The following is a 19,989-nucleotide window of genomic DNA, read 5'->3' on the forward strand; positions in this document are numbered from 1 at the left end:
AGACCTCTCACTTTAAGCAAGCAGTTTCAAAGCACTGGTGACTCCTCTTTGGAAGCCCCAGCTATACACTGTCAAGCTAAGGTAAGAAGGCAGAGGTGGAACGGGTGATGCTGGGTCTGGAAATGGAGTGGAATGGAATAGTGAATATTCTGTTCTTCTCTGAGTATGTTATTACTTGGGGAGAGAGGGGGGACCCTCAAGAGGGAACACCTACAAAATCCTTTTTTGGAGTTATCTTGAGACTGAAAGAAGGATGCAGTCTGCATGGTCCATACAGAGGAGATAACCGTAACTGTTTGCAAACAACTGTGAGGGCTTTATTGAAGGTTGGGTCAGAGAAAAATAGACTGGCTGCTCCAGTGCCTATATTCTTTTAATAATAATAAATATTGTAGTAGTAGTAGTAGTAGTAGTAGAAGTAGTAGTAAACAACTTTATATGTTAGCCACTCCATAACAAATTGTTCTCTGGGCAGCTCACAACACAACATTAGAACATCCAATAAAAACACACAACACATTAAATCATAACAGACCAAAAGTGGGAAAATTATTATTATTTATTTAAAATATTTATACCCCACCCCTCCAGTGCAATACTGCTCGGGGCAGCTTACAACAATAAAACAGACACAAATGCAAGTAATAATTTCTTTTTTTAAGTCAGATTAAAAACAATTATTAAAAGAAAAGACAATACACAATACAAAGCAATTTTAAAACTCGTTAAAATCAAATTTAAAAATCAAAACCCTCGAGAGGTTTGATATGTAGAAATCAGCATTTGATGCTTTTCATAGCAAGGAACTAAATATTATCACCTGCTAAGTAGAGCAGATGAAACTGCTGATAAACAAATCATTACCGATTGATTGATTTATCTATTGATTAAGTGCCGTCAAGTCAGTGTTGACTCTTAGCAACCCTGTTGGCAACCCTAACTGTATTTTTATCTTAAAGAGCTATATGAAATATCTACTAGGGGAAAGGCTACACCAAGCTATTTTTCAGTTTTAGCTTTTTTCATATTCGTAGAATATTATTATTTTATTATTTATAATCTACCCTTTAGGGACATATCCTCCTGGAGCACTAACAACAAACAAATTTAAAACAAAACAAAACTTAATATCTGGGGCAACATGCTCTGAAGGTCTGATATTTTTCCATAAAGAAAATTCCTCCCAAGTATGCACCCTAAGGAGAAGAATGAGATGCTTCACAATAGTTCTAAGACTTTAAGTAGATCTACATCAATGTGTTCACGCTTTTTCTTTTGCATAGCAAACGTATTTAAAAATAAAAGCTGGTTTATAAAGTACTGTAATTATGAGAGTTAATCACATGAGAATCCTACTCCTATGGATGTTGCACTTTTCCTTAGTTCCTGATCTTGGGCAGTTAGACATGCATTGCTAACTACAGCAAACCCATAATTTCAGTGGCCTTAAGCATACCTTTGTATAGGATCAAGTTGCAAACGGCACCATATGATATTTTTTTGAAAAGGATCCACAACTGGTCAAATCAGCATGGACTGAATTTTATTATTCATTTATTCAATAAGTTACTATGTGTGCAAACTGATTTTTTTCCCCTCTTCTAAATTATTGGTTGGTGGCTGTGATGAAATGGGCTGGGATATAAGTGTGCTGACTTTGCACACACCAGCCCCAATCCACTCCTTTGAACTCTCAAAATTTCCCTGATTATCCCAGAACAGGGGTGAACTCAAAAGTACATATAAAGTCTCAAAACCTCTTAATGTAGGGTGTCGCTTAGAGTGAGCACAGTGTAGGACCGAGCAATCCCAGCATAGAGTAAACAATTAAAAATCTAGTTTATTTAAGTAAGTATAAAAAGGCGACAATTTACAGGCAAAAAAGGCAAATAGTCAACATATATAAACAAGGTACGTTTTCATCCTTCCGCATCAACATATTTGGTGCTAGGCAAGAAGCTAGAAGTCATCAGGTTAAAGTTCAGTGGGGGAGAAATCTTGCATCATGAACAAAGCCTTCTGACCCAACTGGGCAGAGTAGTTGTCTGCATGCTCTCTGGAGCTATGCAGCTTGGGCTCAGCCTAGAACTCAATAAAGGTGAAAGCTAGACTAACACAGAAGTCATTTCAAGAGCAGGCACCCAGAACAACAAAAGCAAAAATAACCAACAGACAAAAGATCAGGCCCAAGGCCTACCTAGTCCAGCATCCTGTTTCACACAGTGGCCCTCCAGATGCCTCTGGGAAGACCAAGGGCAAGAAGTGAGAGCTCAGTACATGCTTCCAGAAAGCTCCAAAGAAGTGCAGCAAGGAAATCCTAAAAACCATTTCCATCCAGCACCAAGAAACCATTCTGGTGTAGACTACTCTTGAATATGGAGGTTCTACATCAGAACCAAACTGCCAGGGAATATGGAAGCTTCACTAGCCACACTTAAGAAATGAAGGCTTTATATTCACAGGCAGTTTGGCTTTATCAATCAATCAATCAATCAATCAATCAATTTATTACAGCCATAGGCCATACAGAGAACATACAAAGATTAAAATAAGATTAAAAACACAATATGCCCACAGTAATATAATAAATAATAATCGGGACAAAACAATAGCTCCTATGAATTAGACCTTAAACAAGATCTTAGTCTAATAGCTATATAAAAGAATTTCGCCACCACCTTAGTAACCTCATTATTTTGATCCTCAAAACAGAAATTCAAATAAAAGGAGTCAACTCTTCCTGGAAATTGCTCTAACAGAGGGAATATGAGTTCTTTCCTAGTATCATAGTAAAAGGAGCAATATAACACCACATGCTGGTCTTGTGGTAGCAAGCATAACTTGTCCCCTTAGCTAAGCAGGGTCTGTCCTGGTTGCATATGAATGGGAGACTAGAAGTGTGAGCACTGTAAGATATTCCCCTCAGGGGATGGAGCCGCTCTGGGTAGAGCAGAAGGTTCCAAGTTCCCTCCCTGACGGCATCTCCAAGATAGGGCTGAGAGAGATTCCTGCCTGCAACCTTGGAGGAGCCGCTGCCAGTCTGTGAAGACAATACTGAGCTAGATAGACCAATGGTCTGACTTGGTATATGGCAGCTTCCTATCTTCCTATGATTCAGGGAGGCCTGCACCACAAGGCATAGGCCAAAATCTGACAATCCCTTATCAAATCTTTTTTCCAAAAGGGCAGCACATTCATACGGGCCCTAGTGAATGCTATCCTAAACTTTAAAAAGTGTAGGGAAGCTAAATATTTAGCACTTCTATTCCCCAAAGGGGACATGATACCAAAAAATAGAGAAGAGCAGGTCCTATTTCCCCTAGAAACAAGATTCTGGTGCTCAGTGACATGAAGGCGTTGTATAAGTATAACCTTTGCCTTTTCATTTCCCATGAGTAGAATTTCTGAAGGAGATAGACCCATTTGCAATATTTTATTGTTGACATATGACAGCCAAGGGCTAGGAACGGAGTCTCTCCATAGAAACCAAAAATAGGAGGGCTCCCGAATATCCAAGCAAAGTTTAATCCATCTGATAAAAGTAAGCTCCCATGCTTTAAAAAAAAAAAAAAGTAAGAGATCCAGATTCCAAACATAATGCTGAATAAGGTACACATCTGGGTACCCCAAAGATAGCCCTAAGGAATATTGATTGAACCCTTTCCATTTCTGATGTTACTCCAGTTTGGATTTCATGTAGAATCTCCATGTTCAAGGGCAGTCTACACCACAATAATAGTTTGTTGACACTGGCTGGGAATGGTTTCTGGAATTTCCTTGCTGCACTTCTTTGAAACTTTCTGGAAGCATGTAGCTGAACACTGTGAGAAAGAGGGTGTGGGCTGGAATACACATGCCTTTTCCAGCAGCATTTTAATAACTGAACCTGCAATTTTGTGTGCACACCTAGGGGTTTTCCATGTTAGCCGCTCAACAGTGGCAAAATGCTTCCATTCAGGCAAATTGCATTCAAAATGTAAATAGCAAAGTGCCCAGCAGGGGGAGCAGACTCGGATGAGGGATAACAAACTGAGGCTGAAATTCTGAATCCAGATAAGATGGAGGTACTTATTGCTATTTTGATCTGCCGGTTCTGGATGGGGTCGCGCTCCCCTGGACGGAACAGGTACGCAGTCTGGGGGTGTTTCTGAATCTGAACCTCTCCCTGGTATCCCAGGTTGAGGCGGTAGCCAGAGGTGCTTTTTATCAGCTTTGGCTGATACGCCAGCTGCATCCATTTCTTGAGATGAACGACCTCAGAGCAGTGGTACATCTGCTGGTAACCTCGAGGCTGCATTACTGCAATGTGCTCTATGTGGGGCTGCCTTTGTATGTAGTTCAGAAACTGCAGTTGGCTCAGAACGTGGCAGCCAGGTTGGTCTCTGGATCATCTAGGAGAGACCATATTACTCCTGTGTTGAAGGGACTACACTGGCTACCGATACGTTTCTGGGCAAAATCCAAGGTGCTGGTTATTACCTATAAAGCCCTAAACAGCTTAGGCCCTGGGTATTTAAGCGAACGTCTTCTTCACCATGAGCCCCACCACCTGCTAAGGTCATCTGGAGAGGTTCGCCTGAGGCTGCCACCAACTCATCTGGCAGCTACTCAGAAACAGACCTTCCCTGTTGCAGCCCCTGGATTTTGGAATGCACTCCCTGTTGAAATAAGAACCTCCCCATCCCTGGCAATGTTTTAAAGGCACTGAAGACACATTTATTCACCTAGGCTTTTAATTTTATAGTTTTATAGCTTATATAGATTTATAGTTTTATGGTTTTAAATAATTTTAATACTGGGTTTTAAATGTTTTTAATCTTTTAAACTGATTTAATTGTTAATTGATTTAATGTTTTAAATGATTTTAATTGTAAACCTCCCAGAGACACAAGTTTGGGGCAGTATAGAAATATTTTAAATAAAAATGAAATAATAATAAATTATTTGCAAACTAATTTACGTGATGTGCAAATTGGGCTGCCTGGATTTGATGAGCTTGAATATGTCAACCCTAGTTGCACTGGTTCTCACCATTCCTTCAGATTCCAGTTATGCCCATTATAGCTGTTTTCATTAGCAACCAAACACTCCAGCTCGCCCATCTTGGCTTGGAGGCTTGGCATTTGTATATAAACACCTATACACCGAGTCTCTTACCTGGTGTTGGCATGTGCTATCTTCCTTACCATCATTTGACCTTTTTTACCAGCTCTCATGTGCTTCTGTCTGCTCTCCTCCCAGTTTTACTCTGTCCCCTTCCGGTTTATCTGAAACTTTTGCACCCTGCTCCTTAGGGGATTTTGCTTGCCAAACCAGATACCACCCAGTTCCCATCAGCAACACCCCCAGGCGTCATTTAAAAGCTGCTTTAAAAGACAAAAGCCCACCTAGCTTGTATAAAGAAAAAATATATATTATTTCACTGTAGCTATTATTATTATTATTATTATTATTATTATTATTACATTTATATCCCGCTCTTCCTCCAAGGAGCCCAGAGCGGTGTACTACATACTTAAGTTTCTCCTCACAACAACCCTGTGAAGTAGGTTAGGCTGAGAGAGAAGTGACTGGCCCAGAGTTACCCAGCAAGTCTCATTGCTGAATGGGGATTCGAACTTGGGTCTCCCCAGTCCTAGTCCGGCACTCTAACCACTACAGCACACATAGCTAAGTGATAATTAAAAATCTTTCTCTTACTGTAGATTTGAACAGACATCCTGCAGGATGTGGGTCATTTGGCTCTGAGGACTGAATTCAAAAACTTAATGTTTCCCTTGATAGTGGCAGGTCCTGAGACAATAGGGGAATCAATTTGCATGATGGCTTGGCCATTTAGCACCCTTTGGGTTCTTCCTTGACACAGGCAGGGGATGATATAGCAAGCAGGTTGGCCGCTAAGTGATTAGGAGGGGGACACACACACACACACACACACAGAGCGCTAAACTTGAGGTCAGGTAAGCTCAAAATGGAGTTTTAGAATAAAGGAGAGCTCTGATTCGTGATTCAAAGAAGCCTTTCCTAATGGTGGCTGTATCTGACATATTGTCAGAAAATTCTTTGTCATCCAAGTTGGCATGTGAAATGCTTATATATGCTCAAGTTGTTTGCGCAGTCTCTGCTTTATTTGTGGTTCCATCATAGCAGCAAAAGCTAGCAATCAAGCAGCCAAATAACTTAAGAGTAAGCATAGCAACCTTTGGCGAGAAAGGTTTTGAATACTCGGGAGCAGCTGTGCTTGGCCATTTGTCTTCCAGAATGCAAATACACTTAGACAGCTCCTTTAACAGGAGTAAATAAAAATGGGTAAGGGAAGGTCCATTGCTCAGTGCTTTAAATGCAGATGGTCACAAGTTCAGCCCTTTCTTGCAACTCCAGGGGGAAAATATCTTGGGGAGCTGAATTGGGAAAGATCCCTGCTTCAGAATTTGGACAGCTGTTACAGTCAAAAGAGATGGTACTGGCAGGGTTCCACAAACACAGTCACCTATTCACCAGTGGTAATAAATTCAGTTCTTGTGGCCTCTGGAGTGAGAGCCTGAAGATGGCAGAACCAATTCCTCAGTGTTTCTCTTACACACATACCTCACAAGCAGGCAGAAAGAAAGGATTAATTCAACTGGCTAGCTAGTAAGTCAATCTTCCTCTTAGACTGGGCATCTATCACACACATTCTAGAAGGATCTTTCTGAAATCTTGATATTTCAGTTCTGAACTCCACATATTCAAAAGAAGTCTTTTACCAGCTTTATGAATAGATAAAAGACTATGTTAGAACACTGTGACTTAAAGTGGATCAGTAGCCATCCTTTTTTTTTTTTTTAAGAAGAAATTGTAAAAATACCCCATTGATCATTTGCTTTTTCTGTTTTTAGTTTAAGAGGCTCTATACATCTTCAGCTCTGAAGAATCCCAGGGTAAAAGTGGTATGGCTCAAAATCAAAAGGAAGGAAAGGTAACCCAAAAGCTTTGGACAACTGCTACCCTGCATGCAGGCTGTTGATCAGATCATCTGGGTTTCTAGTTGCTCCTTCTAGAGCTACCCAGGTTGCAACTCAGAGATTTCCCTTGCTAAATAAGAGCTGAGACAACCAGGTTTTTCTCATCCACTATCTCCCCAACTCTTTCATCTGTGTCTTTCCGGGTGAAGCCATGTCTGCCTTGCCTCCCAATTCAGCAATGTATTTGAGGGAGGGATCTCCAGGTTGTGACCTGACAACACCAGCTTCTTCGGGCTAATATAATTCTGGTAGAAGCTAAATTAGCCAAAGTTCAAGATGAAGCACGTTGAGTCATGCTCTCTTTTCATGTAGAGATAGAAAACTCTACATCAAGGGCGGCAGAGTGTTGATCAGGATCTACACCTCCAGCCTCAGAGGCACAATGCCTCTGAATACCAGTTGCAGGGGAGCAGCAGCAAGAGAGAGGGTGTGCCCTCACCTCTTGCCTGTGGGCTCCCCAGAGGCATCTGGTTGGCCATTGTGTGAAACAGGGCTTGATCCAGCAGGGCTGTTCTTATGTAATAGTCAAACACTGGCTGATCTGCAATAGATTGCAGTGCTGGCAAATTGTTTAACAATAATAACAAAAGACTTTAGATTTCTTGAATTGGGCTGCCGGAATGAAGAGAGATTGGGAGGATCCAGAAGCAGATTTTTCTGGAGTGGAAGGATTGTGGATTTGGCTCTGGTGCTGAAAACAAATTTCCCTGTGAAGCATTTACTCAGAGGCAATCTGTTTCTTGCCAACAATGAGAAAAGAGAGAGTGGCGAAGAGTTTTTAAAAAGAGAGGAGAGCTGGTCCTGTGGTAGCAAGCATGACTTGTCCTCTTAGCTAAGCAGGGTCCACCCTAGTTGCATATGAATGGGAGACTAGAAGTGTGAGCACTGTAAGATTTTCCCTCAGGGGATGGAGCCCCTCTGGGAAGAGCAGAAGGTTCCAAGTTCCTTCCCTGGCATCTCAAGATAGGGCTGAGAGAGATTCCTATGTGCAACCGTGGAGAAGTTGCTGCCAGTCTGTGTAGACAATACTGAGCTAGATGGACCTACGGTCTGATTCAGTATATGGCAGCTTCCTATGTTTTTGCAAAGGTTTCCTGGAAGGGAAGTGGGGTGGGGGTTGTAGGGGAAGAATGACAGTTCAGTCCCCAAATAGCAAAGCAAAACCAGTTTGGTGAGAAAGCAGCAAAGCAAGAAGTCTTGAGACAGTTCTTTAGTATTGAAGAACTGCAAGGATTTATGTAAAGAAAAGGTTACAAATGAATATGAAAAAGCCTGCAGTATAATTTCAGCTGTAGCTCATGGCTGAAGACACACACACACACACACACACACACACCCCATATCTGTAGAGACAAAATGAAGACTAACACTGGAAGAGCAAGGAAGGGAAGAATCCAGCACTTCCATGACCCTAACCAGTGGTCACTATGAGATATTGCAGCTGAGATCTGGTGCTGCCTGGGTCCTAGCTCTAATAGGGGTGGGAGCAGAAACTGTGTGAAGAACTGTTTATTGGCCAAGGTGGGCAGTGCTTAGGGACTTACGTGTTGGGAGATATGTAATGACTCTGCTCTTTAGAATGAAGTGTGTGAAGAGGGCATAGGTTGTGGGAATATGGTGAGTGAAAGGCACTCTGCTGCAGATGTTCAGCTCTTTCTCCCTCCTCTGTCTGTGGCCCAATTCAGACATCACGCCAGACCTCCAGTAAACGTAGCTTTACTTGACAATCAGTTTCTGATTGTCTGAATGGGTGAAGCTGCAGTTCCGTCACCCAGCCACAGCTCCGTTTTTGCCTCCAAGCCTGAATTTGAACCCTCCATTTGTACTGAGTTTCACTGCTGAAACCAGAGGTTCCGAAGCACCATTGTGTTGTCCAAATTCTGTGGCCTCTGGAATTTAGGTTTTGTGAAGAAGCTGCTCCCGCTACCATAAAGAGGTCAGCTCAGAAATGCGTCTGTTCTGGGGCAGCTTTTTCTCTCGCTTGCTTTCTCTCAGAGTGAACCAGGTGCATCAGGAGCTCGCTCCTGGCCATGAGACAAGGTCCCGACAGGGGCTCACTTCATTGATTTCTGCACGGGCATTAGCCTGCCTGTGCTCAAGCCATGCCCACTGCATCCATGTCAGACACGGGGTGTGGTCTGTATCGGAATGGGGTTATTCAACTGCATTGCAAAGTGTCCCCACCCCAGTCAGCGGTTCATTGAATCACTGACTGGGAGCTTGCAGAGAAAGGAGCTCCCAGTCAGCAAACCGCTGACTGGGGTGGGGAAACTCGGCAATGGCACTGACTACACCTCCAACATCTGATGAGGATGCAGGGGGAGTGGCCATTGGGGCTCCTTCCCAGCCAGTGTTTCATTGAAATGCTGCTGGTTTGTTCCCCCCCCGCCGTCTCGCTAAGCGGGGGAAGCCCCAAGCCAGCCAGTGTTTCAATGAAATGCCAGCTGGGAAGGAGAGGGGTGCATCTCATGCTCCAGGCTCACGAACTTGCCAGTTGGGTGCAGGAGGGTTGGGGGTGAGGGGGTGCCTTGGTGTCTCCCCCAAACCCTGGTGGCCAAGAGACACTCGTCCCCCCAGCCCCTGCTCCATTGTCCCCACGCCCCTGGAGCGAGTACGCCACTTCTGCCATCACCTCACTCCCTACCCGCTGCTTGGCAACAGGAACCCTGCATCCCTCGAGTTCCTGCATTTAAAGGGACAGAGCCAGATTGGAATAAGCCTGCTTTCTCCTGCTTGCTTTGGACCTGACATGTTCCTGAGCAAGAAATGTTGGGGATGGAGAAAGAGACGGAGACAGCAGGAGAGAGTTCTCAGATGTTATAATTTAAGTGTTTATGTTAAGGAGACATTAAACCCTACCTACAAACAGATGTAAATGGATTTCTGTTCAGACACAGCAGCTGCCCCTATACCAGCACAGAGGAGTCAGAGCCACAGCAGAGAAGTGCAGGCAATGAGCTGAGTTTTGTGCAGATATATCTGGGAACATTTTGATCCATCCCAACAGCAGGAAAGACAGCTGCGGGATGATGAACGAGCACTCCGCTTTTAAAGTGCAAAAGGCTCCGATGCTGCACCCAGGCACAGTGCGAGTTCCATTGAAGCTCACGCTTCACACTACCACACATTAACCACACTTGCAGTTGTTCTTGTTCAGTTAATTAAAGAAAGACACTCTTCCCTTACATGTGTGATGTGTGTTTCTGTTGATGGCACCGATAAATTCACAGTGGGGCTTGCGTGCTGGCATGTGGGGGGAGCCCCCAACAGAGAGGAGCAAGATCCCCAGGTTAACTCTACCTTTCACCAGTATAGGTGGGAAGAGAGGGGCCCGATCCTCTCTTCCCAGGAGGAGAGGGCAAGTCCCTTCCTCCCCAACTGGAGAAGACAGTTGATCTCTCCCAAAGGAGATGAAAAGAGGAGCCCACCCAGACACCCTCCTGGCCACAGCAGGCAGGAGGGTCTGTGCCGGGTCGGTGACAGAGAGCTTGTGCCTGCCCTCCTCTTCATCGCCTCTACCTGCCTTTAACTGGTGGTGAGGAAGGCAGGTGAGAGATGGGGAACACTCCCCTGCTTGCCTGTCCTTGCCACTTTCGCCTCCACTCGCCATAGAAGCGGCTAGTGGAGATGGTGGCAAGGAGGGAAGCAGGCTGGTGTGTTCCCCGTTGCCCTCCCACCTTCTCATCACCACTCCCACCACCTCCAAGCAGTAGGTAGAGGCGGCTGCAAGGAGAGCAGGCACAGGCTCCCCGTTGTCCACCCCAACCTCCTGCCCTTCGCCTGCTGTGGCCAGGAGGGCTGGTGAGTGAGGAGGGGTGCAGGGAGGGAGCAGGAGGGCCACAGGGAAGGGGCAGAAAGAGGTGACGGTGGGTCCCATGTGACCCAGGCTTCCACCGTCCCTGCTAGCTTTGCTCCCTAAGAAGGCGTTTGGCTCGCTTGAATGGGCAGGCGAGCCCTGGAAAAACGGGAAATGTCTTCAGAGTACAGCAGCTGGACAACATCCTGCAGGGCTGTCTGCATAGGGGCGCAGGGCTGAGGGGTGAATCAGCATGTGCAAGGCCTCATGGGGAGAGTGCTTGTGCAGCCGCAGAACGTTGTGCGTGTGCAGCTGCAGTCTCCTCCCCTGAACCAGCCCAAGGACAGGGGCATTCCAGATGAAGCCCACCTTGGTTCCCCCCACCCAACCACCCCACCCCCATTGCCTGCCCGGGCACCCTCCTGGCCACAGCAGGCAGTGGGTGATCACCAGGGAGTGCGCACCTGCCCTCCTTGTTGCTGCTGCCACTACAGGCAGCCTCTTGGCCTGGTGCTGAAAGTTCCTCGGAGTCCCGGCCTGGCCTACACACCCCCTCCAAGTAGTAGCAGTTCAGGGGACAGCGTCACATAGGACCCAGGGTTGCGTCGCCCTCCCTGCGTCCCCCTGCTCTCTCCCCACAACCCCACCTGCTCACTTGCTTGCCCTCCTGGCCACAGCAGGCAAAGGACAGGACGGTGGGTGATGGGGTGGCCATACCTGCCTTCCTCCCCTCCGCCTCCACCTGCTGCATTGTGGCGGTGGCAGCCTCAGGTGTCTCTATTCTCCTCTGTGAGATGTTTGAGGATATGAAGATGTCCAGCTCCTCACACTCTCCTTTATCTCTTATCATCTTCCATTATGTGTATTTCTGATCCTGTGTCAGTGCAGATGGTACCATTCAAGCTCATGCAATAAGGAAGGGGTTGCACCAGGAGTGTGACATTGGTGGAGGATGTCCCTACATGCTCCTGGGATATCCCTTTGACTCATCGGGGGTGGGGGGTATTCACCTGGCTAGGCCTTCTGCATGCACTCCAAGTATTTGTATAAACGGGTGTTTGGACCATGTGCAAAGGGGGCATTCCAACAGGGGTTGTTCAACAAAGGAATGCATAGGGAGCACATTGGGATGTCATGATGGCTTATGGCATGACCCCTTCCTTTTCATGTATTCTGGGGCAGTATTGTCCACACTGGCCCCCTGACAACTGTTCACCCACCAATTTTTTACAGTCCATTTTGCTTACTCTGCTTTGCATTTCGTTCTCTCTCACGTTGATGGTCTGTCCAGTCTTTATTGACTGTCAAAGGTTGAGATGCTCCATCTGTTTAGAAGATCTCCAAAGATCTCCAAATCCTACAAATGTTCACTCCAGCTAAGCATTTCAGAAGTTCCCTCCTAATTTTACTGAATTCCTCCCTGCCAAACCTAGTAACCCATATGTCTTTCCTCCTCCAAAGAAAAAATGAGGTGAATCCTCAAGCTTCCGTTCTATCTGCACCCGTAAAGTCAGTGGGACTCAGGGGCAGTCCAAGGCATTTTGCTGCCAGAGATAATAAGATGCTCCTTCACCTGTGGGCTGCTGCAGCAGCGACAGCAGCACACAAGCACTCTCGGATTTATACTGTCAAGCCAGGAAGCCAGAGCATTCCTAGTTCATTACTGGGTGGGCAAAAAGAGGTGCATCCCAGCAGTATGAAGGAGGGGAAATTAGCAGCACACCCCAGGGGATGAGGAAAGGCAGAGCAATGGGGAGCTGAGAGGCATGTGGGATGGTGCCTGTTGATTGCAAGGGGGCAGTGCCTGCTGCCTGCTGTGCACTTCCTTATGCCTGGGCCCTAGCTAATTTTGAAGCCTCGACCTAAAGGCTCTTGGAGCCCCCCACCCACTGCAAAGTTAAGCATCATCCCCCTACACACACAAACCATGACACACACAGTATTTTTAACACATGGGTTCTTGAGGGCACAAACAGCAACTGAACGCACAAGAATGTAAGAATAGAAAACAGGTATATTGATGCAAATATGTATTCGCAGAAACATTTTGACACACAACTTAACATATTCCCATCCCATATATTTATTTCCCGACTTCCCCCTCTGTCTCTGAAGCAGAGGTCACTCTCGGCGGCCTGGCACAGGTCAATCACACTCAGCCACCCAGTGTAGAGCAGGCAGGCGGCCCGGCAGGCACACCACCCAGGAAAGACTAAAGAGGATTGGGGGCCCCCAGGGGGTATGGAGGTCCTGGACTTTGGCCCAGAAGTCCAGGGGTAAGAGTGCCTGGGCCTGATACAGCCACCTTGCCCTGCCTCATGGAAGGGTCGCCTCTGGTGGGACTCCTGAATAAACATACATAGGATCAAGCTGGTTTTCTTACTAAAGTAGCAGGGCTGGGAATATACCCACAGAGAGTATGCTTTAATTAACTTCTAAGCTTGCAGTCCTCTGCACACTTACCTGATCTATGCACAAGAAGTATTATTTGGAGCTTCAGTGTTCCCCAGATAGGAACATATGAAGCTGCCATATACTGAGTCAGACCATTGGTCCATCTAGCTCAGTATTGTCTACACACACTCTGACAGCAGCCTATCTTATCTTGGAGATGCCAGAGAGGGAATTTGAAACCTTCCGCAGGCATGTAATTGGCTCCATCCTCTGAGCCACCATTTTGTATCTGGCTTTAGTTAATGGACTTTGGAGTTCTAATTAGGAGGGCGGGGTGGGTGGGTAGAGTATACAAGCCTGAAGTCTGCCTGCCACCGTTCTATGTTAGTGTGCAAAGAATTGGGATAATTAAAACACGTAGACATTAAGAAGTTCTAAAAATATTGGAAGTTGGATAATTCAGTGACCCTTTTCAAAATGTGAAAATAAACGTCTACATACAGATGCTTTCCTCGCATACAAGCAAAGTGAAGTAACACTGAGGCTGCCCATGAAAGCCTGTACAGGTGCTGTTTTTCTTTCCCTTGGGACCTTTGGGATCCCAGCCTATAGTAACATCAGTATTAGGTTTTCACAGGGGAATCTGGACACTGTGCATGATCTATGTGCCAGTGTCTTTCACAGAATCATTGTGCTCTGTGCTAAGAATAATGTGAAAGGAAAAGACTATTTTATGTATCGCTAAATCATGGATCCCTTCTAGAATTAGGCACATGAAGAGTGAGCAAGCTGTGCCAGCTGAATCAATGGCCTGTATGGCAGAAAGTTATGAAAATATCTCTTCTTGAGTTCAGTTTTTAAAAACTTTCTCTATAGTTTACTTTTTTTAAAAAAGAGCTGGAAAATTAAAATAGCAGAATTAGCTTTGCTTTTAAATTCTGAAAGAATCATGCTAGTTTGTTTCTTTAACTGTAGAGCAGGGCTGCATAACTTTGGCCCTCCAACTGTTGTTGGACTACAACTCCCATCATCCCCAGCCACAGTGACCAGTAGTCAGCAATGATGGGAGTTGTGGTCCAACATCTGCAGGCGGGCCAAGGTTGTTCAGCCCTGCTCTAGAAAGTTGATCTCAGCTATTTATATTTGAGAAAGTAATGTAATTAAAATGGGTTCCCCAGCTGCAGACTTCCTTTCCTCCGGTTCACTTCAGTCTGGGCACCTTCTTCAGATCAATGGAAGAAACCAGCAAAGATCACATATCAAATCTACATGTTTCTAGACACATTCAAGGGCCGAAGATAAACCTATCTCAAGTGGAGAGTCTAGCAGCTACAGAAAAGGGGAGAGTGACCAGAGACTACAATCATTACCTTGGACCTTGCCTCAGTCCTCTGAATGCATCTTTCCCTGACAAACGAGAAATCAAACTGGACAATGGCTCTGTAAGCCTAAGCTCTTTGAAGGCAGCATCCGTGAGACCCTCAGCTGTGATCTCCAGAGCTTCAGATTGTCCAAACTGTAAGAAGGAAAGAAGGATCCGGGGTGAGTATGACAAGTTCATTCTGCAGGCAAGGAGAGACAAGGAGGCCTTGCAGAAAAGGATTGCCCGACTAGAAGCGGACCTAAGAAGGCATGAAGAACACCAGAAATCCACTCGGGTAGAAGACAAAGCAGTAGGCTGTTCTATGGTAAGTCAGCGATACCTTTTTGATTTGGCTTCAGAATATGTGTTTTGGGTGCCATCATGCAGCCAATGCAAAGTACAGAGTCTCAACGATTTCCAAGGGAGGGATTTCCGCACCTACTAATGTTGACTTAAGTGTGTGTCTAAAAATGTTAGCAATAATAGGGACCAAAGCAGCCTTTCCATTTGCCATCATGTTCACCTTGGGCAAATACCAGGTAGGTGTCCTCAGGCAGGCAGGCAGGCAGCCAAGTGGCAAATGTGTTGCGTAAGGGATACACAGAAATCAAGGCTTTGCAGCAGGGGGAAAAAAATGTTTTTTGCCATTCAGGAGTGGAAAACAAGATGGCCATTATGTATGTATGTATTTAACTTATTTCTAAACCACCCAAAATTTGCTAAAGAATCCCAGCCCGGTTTTTCCCCACCATGAGAACCAGCGGGCTGACGGGCAAGCCCTCCCCTTAGCCCAGGTTAGCCGAGCGAGCGCTCCACTAACCTGGGTTTTCTGATCATGTGTAGGGATGTGCATAAAACCGGTTCTCCCGGTTCGGTTCGGATCCGAACCGGGTCCGAACCGGACCAGGGTGGTTCGGTTTTGGTTTTGCCGAACCACCCCCCCGGTTCGGTTCGGATCCGAACCGGTTCGGATCCGAACCGAACCGGTTCGGATCTCAAAAAATAGCTGGTTTGAAAGGGGACCTTGTGTTCTACCTGCCACCCAAATTTCAAGTCGATTGGACCTTCCTCTGATTTTTGGCGATTTTTTAAAGTTTTAGTGACTTTGGGGCAGTTCGGGGGCATAGCATGGGATCTGGGCAAAAGGAGTGGGGTGGGGTGGTAGTGCCTAATGGGTGCAGGCTACCACCCCAATTTCAGGGGGATTGGGCAAAGGGCTGATTTTTGGTAAATTTCTGAAAATTTCATGTCTTTGGGGCAGATTGGGGCATATTGGGGCAGAAAGTGGGGGCTGGGGCAGAATAGTGGGGTGTGGTGGTAGTGCCTCATGGGTGGAGGCTACCACCCCAATTTCAGGGGGTTTGGACAAAGGGGTGATTTTTTGAGAATTTTTGAAGTTTTAGTGACTTTGGGGCAGTTTGGGGGCAGAAAGTGGATCTGCCCCAAAAGAGTGGGGTGGGGTGGTAGTGCCTAATGGGTGGAGGCTACCACCCCAATTTCAGGGGGATTGGGCAGAGGGCTGATTTTTTGAGAATTTTTGAAGTTTGGGTGTCTTTGGGGCAGATTGGGGGCAGAAAGTGGATCTGCCCCAAAGGAGTGGGGTGGGCTGGTAGATAGTGCCTAATGGGTGGAGGCTACCACCCATCCCCAATTTAAGAGTGATTGGGCAGAGGGGTGAATTATGGTGAATAGAAAAGGTGTGAATTCTCATTCTATCATAGCAAATGAGATATTTTTCAATTAAACAACTCTCATGACCCCACTTTCACTTTTTCACACTTTCCTTTACTATGAATAATATGAGGAAGTAATCAATTTAGCACACTTCACCTTATGAAGACAAACCTCATACAAATAAATTCACCATAATTCACCCCTCTGCCCAATCACTCTTAAATTGGGGATGGGTGGTAGCCTCCACCCATTAGGCACTATCTACCAGCCCACCCCACTCCTTTGGGGCAGATCCACTTTCTGCCCCCAATCTGCCCCAAAGACACCCAAACTTCAAAAATTCTCAAAAAATCAGCCCTCTGCCCAATCCCCCTGAAATTGGGGTGGTAGCCTCCACCCATTAGGCACTACCACCCCACCCCACTATTTTGGGGCAGATCCACTTTCTGCCCCCAAACTGCCCCAAAGTCACTAAAACTTCAAAAATTCTCAAAAAATCACCCCTTTGTCCAAACCCCCTGAAATTGGGGTGGTAGCCTCCACCCATTAGGCACTACCATCACACCCCACTATTCTGCCCCAGGCCCCACTTTCTGCCCCAATATGCCCCAATATGCCCCAAAGATATGAAATTTTCAGAAATTTACCAAAAATCAGCCCTTTGCCCAATCCCCCTGAAATTGGGGTGGTAGCCTGCACCCATTAGGCACTACCACCCCACCCCACTCCTTTTGCCCAGATCCCATGCTATGCCCCCGAACTGCCCCAAAGTCACTAAAACTTTAAAAATTCACCAAAAATCAGCCCTTTGCCCAATCCCCCTGAAATTGGGGTGGTAGACTCTAACCATTGGGAACTACCACCCCACCCCAAATTTTGCCCCGGGCCCCTTTTTACCCCCCCGAATCGATTCGGATTCAGATTTGGATTAAATCCGAATCCAAACCAAATCAAGGGTGATTCGGGTGACCCAGATTCGGGCACAAAACAGAACAGGGGTGATTCGGTTCAGGTCCGAGCCAAATCACCTGAAATCCCAAATCGCACACCCCTACTAAGCACACACACAGAGAAGAAGCAGGAGGCGGAGTGTGGATTCTATGATAGCATATTAGAGTGGATTGATGGTGTCTCATTGAAAATCTCATTTGCTATCATAGAATCCACACTCAATACCTCAGAAACAAGAGAACCCTGTACCCATGGGGGTGCCCCTACCAGAGATCCCTGTACCCCATGGGTTAGAAACCCATGGGGGTGGTTGGGACCCTATGTGCACTACACCACCACTTGCTCTGGGCCACCCCAGCACCCCCATGTACACTTATAGGGCTGCTGAAAGCTCCATTATAACTTATTATGAGGAAAAACCTTAAAGACGCGTAAACTTCAAAAATCACTTAAAAATCACCTCTTTGCCCAATTCCTTTCAAATAATTCTGATAGCTTCCTTGCCCACCCTAGGAACTACCACCCACCACACTGCACTCTACGACACCCCTTTCCCCCCGACGTGAAGCTATACATTTGCTGCAATCCTAATTATTCTCTATGAGGAATTCAAAAACACTTAACAATTCACCAATAATCAGAGGAGTGTCCAATTGCCTTGAGATTTTTTGGGTGGTAGGCACCCATGCCTGTCTACCACCCACCCTGCTTTTGTGCTCCTAGGTCCTCCACAACAGGGGATATGGACTGGTTCGGGTCCCATTATACTCAATGAGAAAAATAATTAAAAATATTTCAAATATTCATAAAAAATCATAGGGGTGTCTGATTGCTTCAGGGTTTGCATGGTTGTTGGCACCCATGAGTGCTCCACAATAAGAAATAATGGCCTGGTTCGGGTCCCATTATATCCTATGAGAGAAAAATAAAAATATTTTTCAAAAATTCATAAAAAATCGTACGAGTGTCCAATTGCTTTGGGGTTTGGGTGACAGGTACCCCTGGGTGCCAGCTACCATCTGACCAATTTTCAGCTTTCCGAACCGATCCGAACCGGTCCGAACCGGTTCGAAACGAACCACCCCCAGTTCGGTTCGGATTCGAACCGAACCAGGGGTGGTTCGGTTCGATCCGAACCTCCGAACCGGAACCGGTTCGGACCCGAACCGGTTCGGATCCGAACCAGTTCGCACATCCCTAATCATGTGCCGGCCACAGCGTGGCTCCGGGTCATGGCAGCACATGAGGAGACCCCCGCCGGGAGGCTGCAAGCAGCCTACTGGGCTCGGGGGTCTCTCCAGGATGCCCCATCCTGAAACTTCTGGGGACTGCGCAGCCCCCAATCCCCGAAGCCCCCACTGGCTCCGTGACGGAGGCAGCAGTCGTATGGCCGGCCGATCTGGCCACCTAGGGCTGCCGTTTGATCGTCTGCGGGGAGAGCGGGCTAAGCCGCTCTCGCTACAGAACCCACTCCAGCGCTTCACTCTGATCATGTGAAGTGCATCTACATGTGAGAGCGCTGTAAGTTATTCCCCTCGGAGGATGGGGCTGCTCTGGGAAGAGCATCTAGGTTCCAAGTTCCCTCCCTGGCAGCATCTCCAAGAGAGGGTTGAGAGAGACTCCTGCCTGCCACCTTGGAGAAGCCGCTGCCAGTCTGTGTAGACAACACTGAGCTAAATGGACCCATGGTCTGACCCAGTAGAAGGTAGCTTCCTATGTTCCACCTAGCGATTCCACAACTTAATTAAAAATCTTTCATCCTGAATTTTTTATAATGTAAACATTGCCCCTGCACTGTATCGGCATCAAGACTTCCTTTGAAAATATATTTCCCGTCAGTACACAGACTTTGTCCTATTCTTAATGACAATGAAGAACAATTGCCTCTGTCTTCAAAAATATTTGAACCTTATTAATATTGAAGATTGAAAGAGAAACATTCATCTTTCATGTTCTTTTCATATTACTGCTTTTACTTTTCTTTATTTCCCTTAAATTTGTTTAAAATCTTTCCTCTTTTAATAACTACTCTATGTTTGAAAATATCTTTAGCCTTTTTCATACCAAGTTGCCCCTTGGACTTTTTCTGAAATCAATAGATATTGCTTACATTTGTATGTAATGCTAGATGCTAAAATTATACTGCCATCTACTGGATGTATGTTGACTGTGAGCTTAAGTACATATTGCATGCATGTTTTTTTCCCTGGGAAAAAGTAGCTTCAGGAGAGAGATCATACGGAGTGGAGAAGCTGTGGGGCCACTTAACCTTTTTTGTGTGAAGACAAATAGAGCCCTAGAAGGCATCTTGCCAGTGACTTGAAGGATAAGCCACTTGATGGGTTAAGTGCCCCTCAGCTCCTCTACCCCCAGTTATGCCTTCCCCAAGGGATGTGCAAACCGGTTCGAATTCAAACCAGTTTGAATTTGAACCAGGGTGGTTCGAAGGTTCGAATTCGAACCGAACCAGCCATCAGGTTCGAGCTGCAGGTTCAAATTCGAATTCGAGCTGCAAATTCGAATTCGAGCTTCAAATTCGAATTCGAACCGAACCAGCCATCAGGTTCGAGCTGCAGGTTCAAACTCTTTGCACTAGACCACCACTCACTCTGGGCCACCCCAGCACCCCACAAGTGGCTTTAAGGTTTTTCTCCATAGGGAAGAATGGAGGTTTCAGCAGCCCCATAACTGCACTTGGGGGGTGCTGCGGTGGTCCAGAGCGAGGGTGCCAACCACCTCCATGGGTTGCTAACCCATGGGGTACTGGGTTTTGTTGTTTCTGAAGTGTTCTGAATGTAGATTCTTTG

The 19,989-nt window shown here is 46.2% G+C and overlaps 1 protein-coding gene across 1 annotated transcript in view; it reads left to right on the plus strand.

The window, feature by feature from the left end:
* LOC128339825 (uncharacterized) overlaps nt 1-19,989 on the plus strand; it is a 31,649-nt gene continuing 11,660 nt past the window's right edge. Inside the window, exons 1-3 of the mRNA XM_053284275.1 lie at nt 1-81; nt 6,879-6,958; nt 14,373-14,882. Of these exons, the coding sequence (XP_053140250.1) occupies nt 6,932-6,958; nt 14,373-14,882 (537 nt within the window). The 5' untranslated portion in view covers nt 1-81; nt 6,879-6,931. The remainder of the gene's footprint in view (nt 82-6,878; nt 6,959-14,372; nt 14,883-19,989) is intronic.

Source organism: Hemicordylus capensis, chromosome 1, assembly GCF_027244095.1.
Source record: "Hemicordylus capensis ecotype Gifberg chromosome 1, rHemCap1.1.pri, whole genome shotgun sequence".
In the NCBI taxonomy this organism is placed as follows: Eukaryota; Metazoa; Chordata; class Lepidosauria; order Squamata; family Cordylidae; genus Hemicordylus; species Hemicordylus capensis.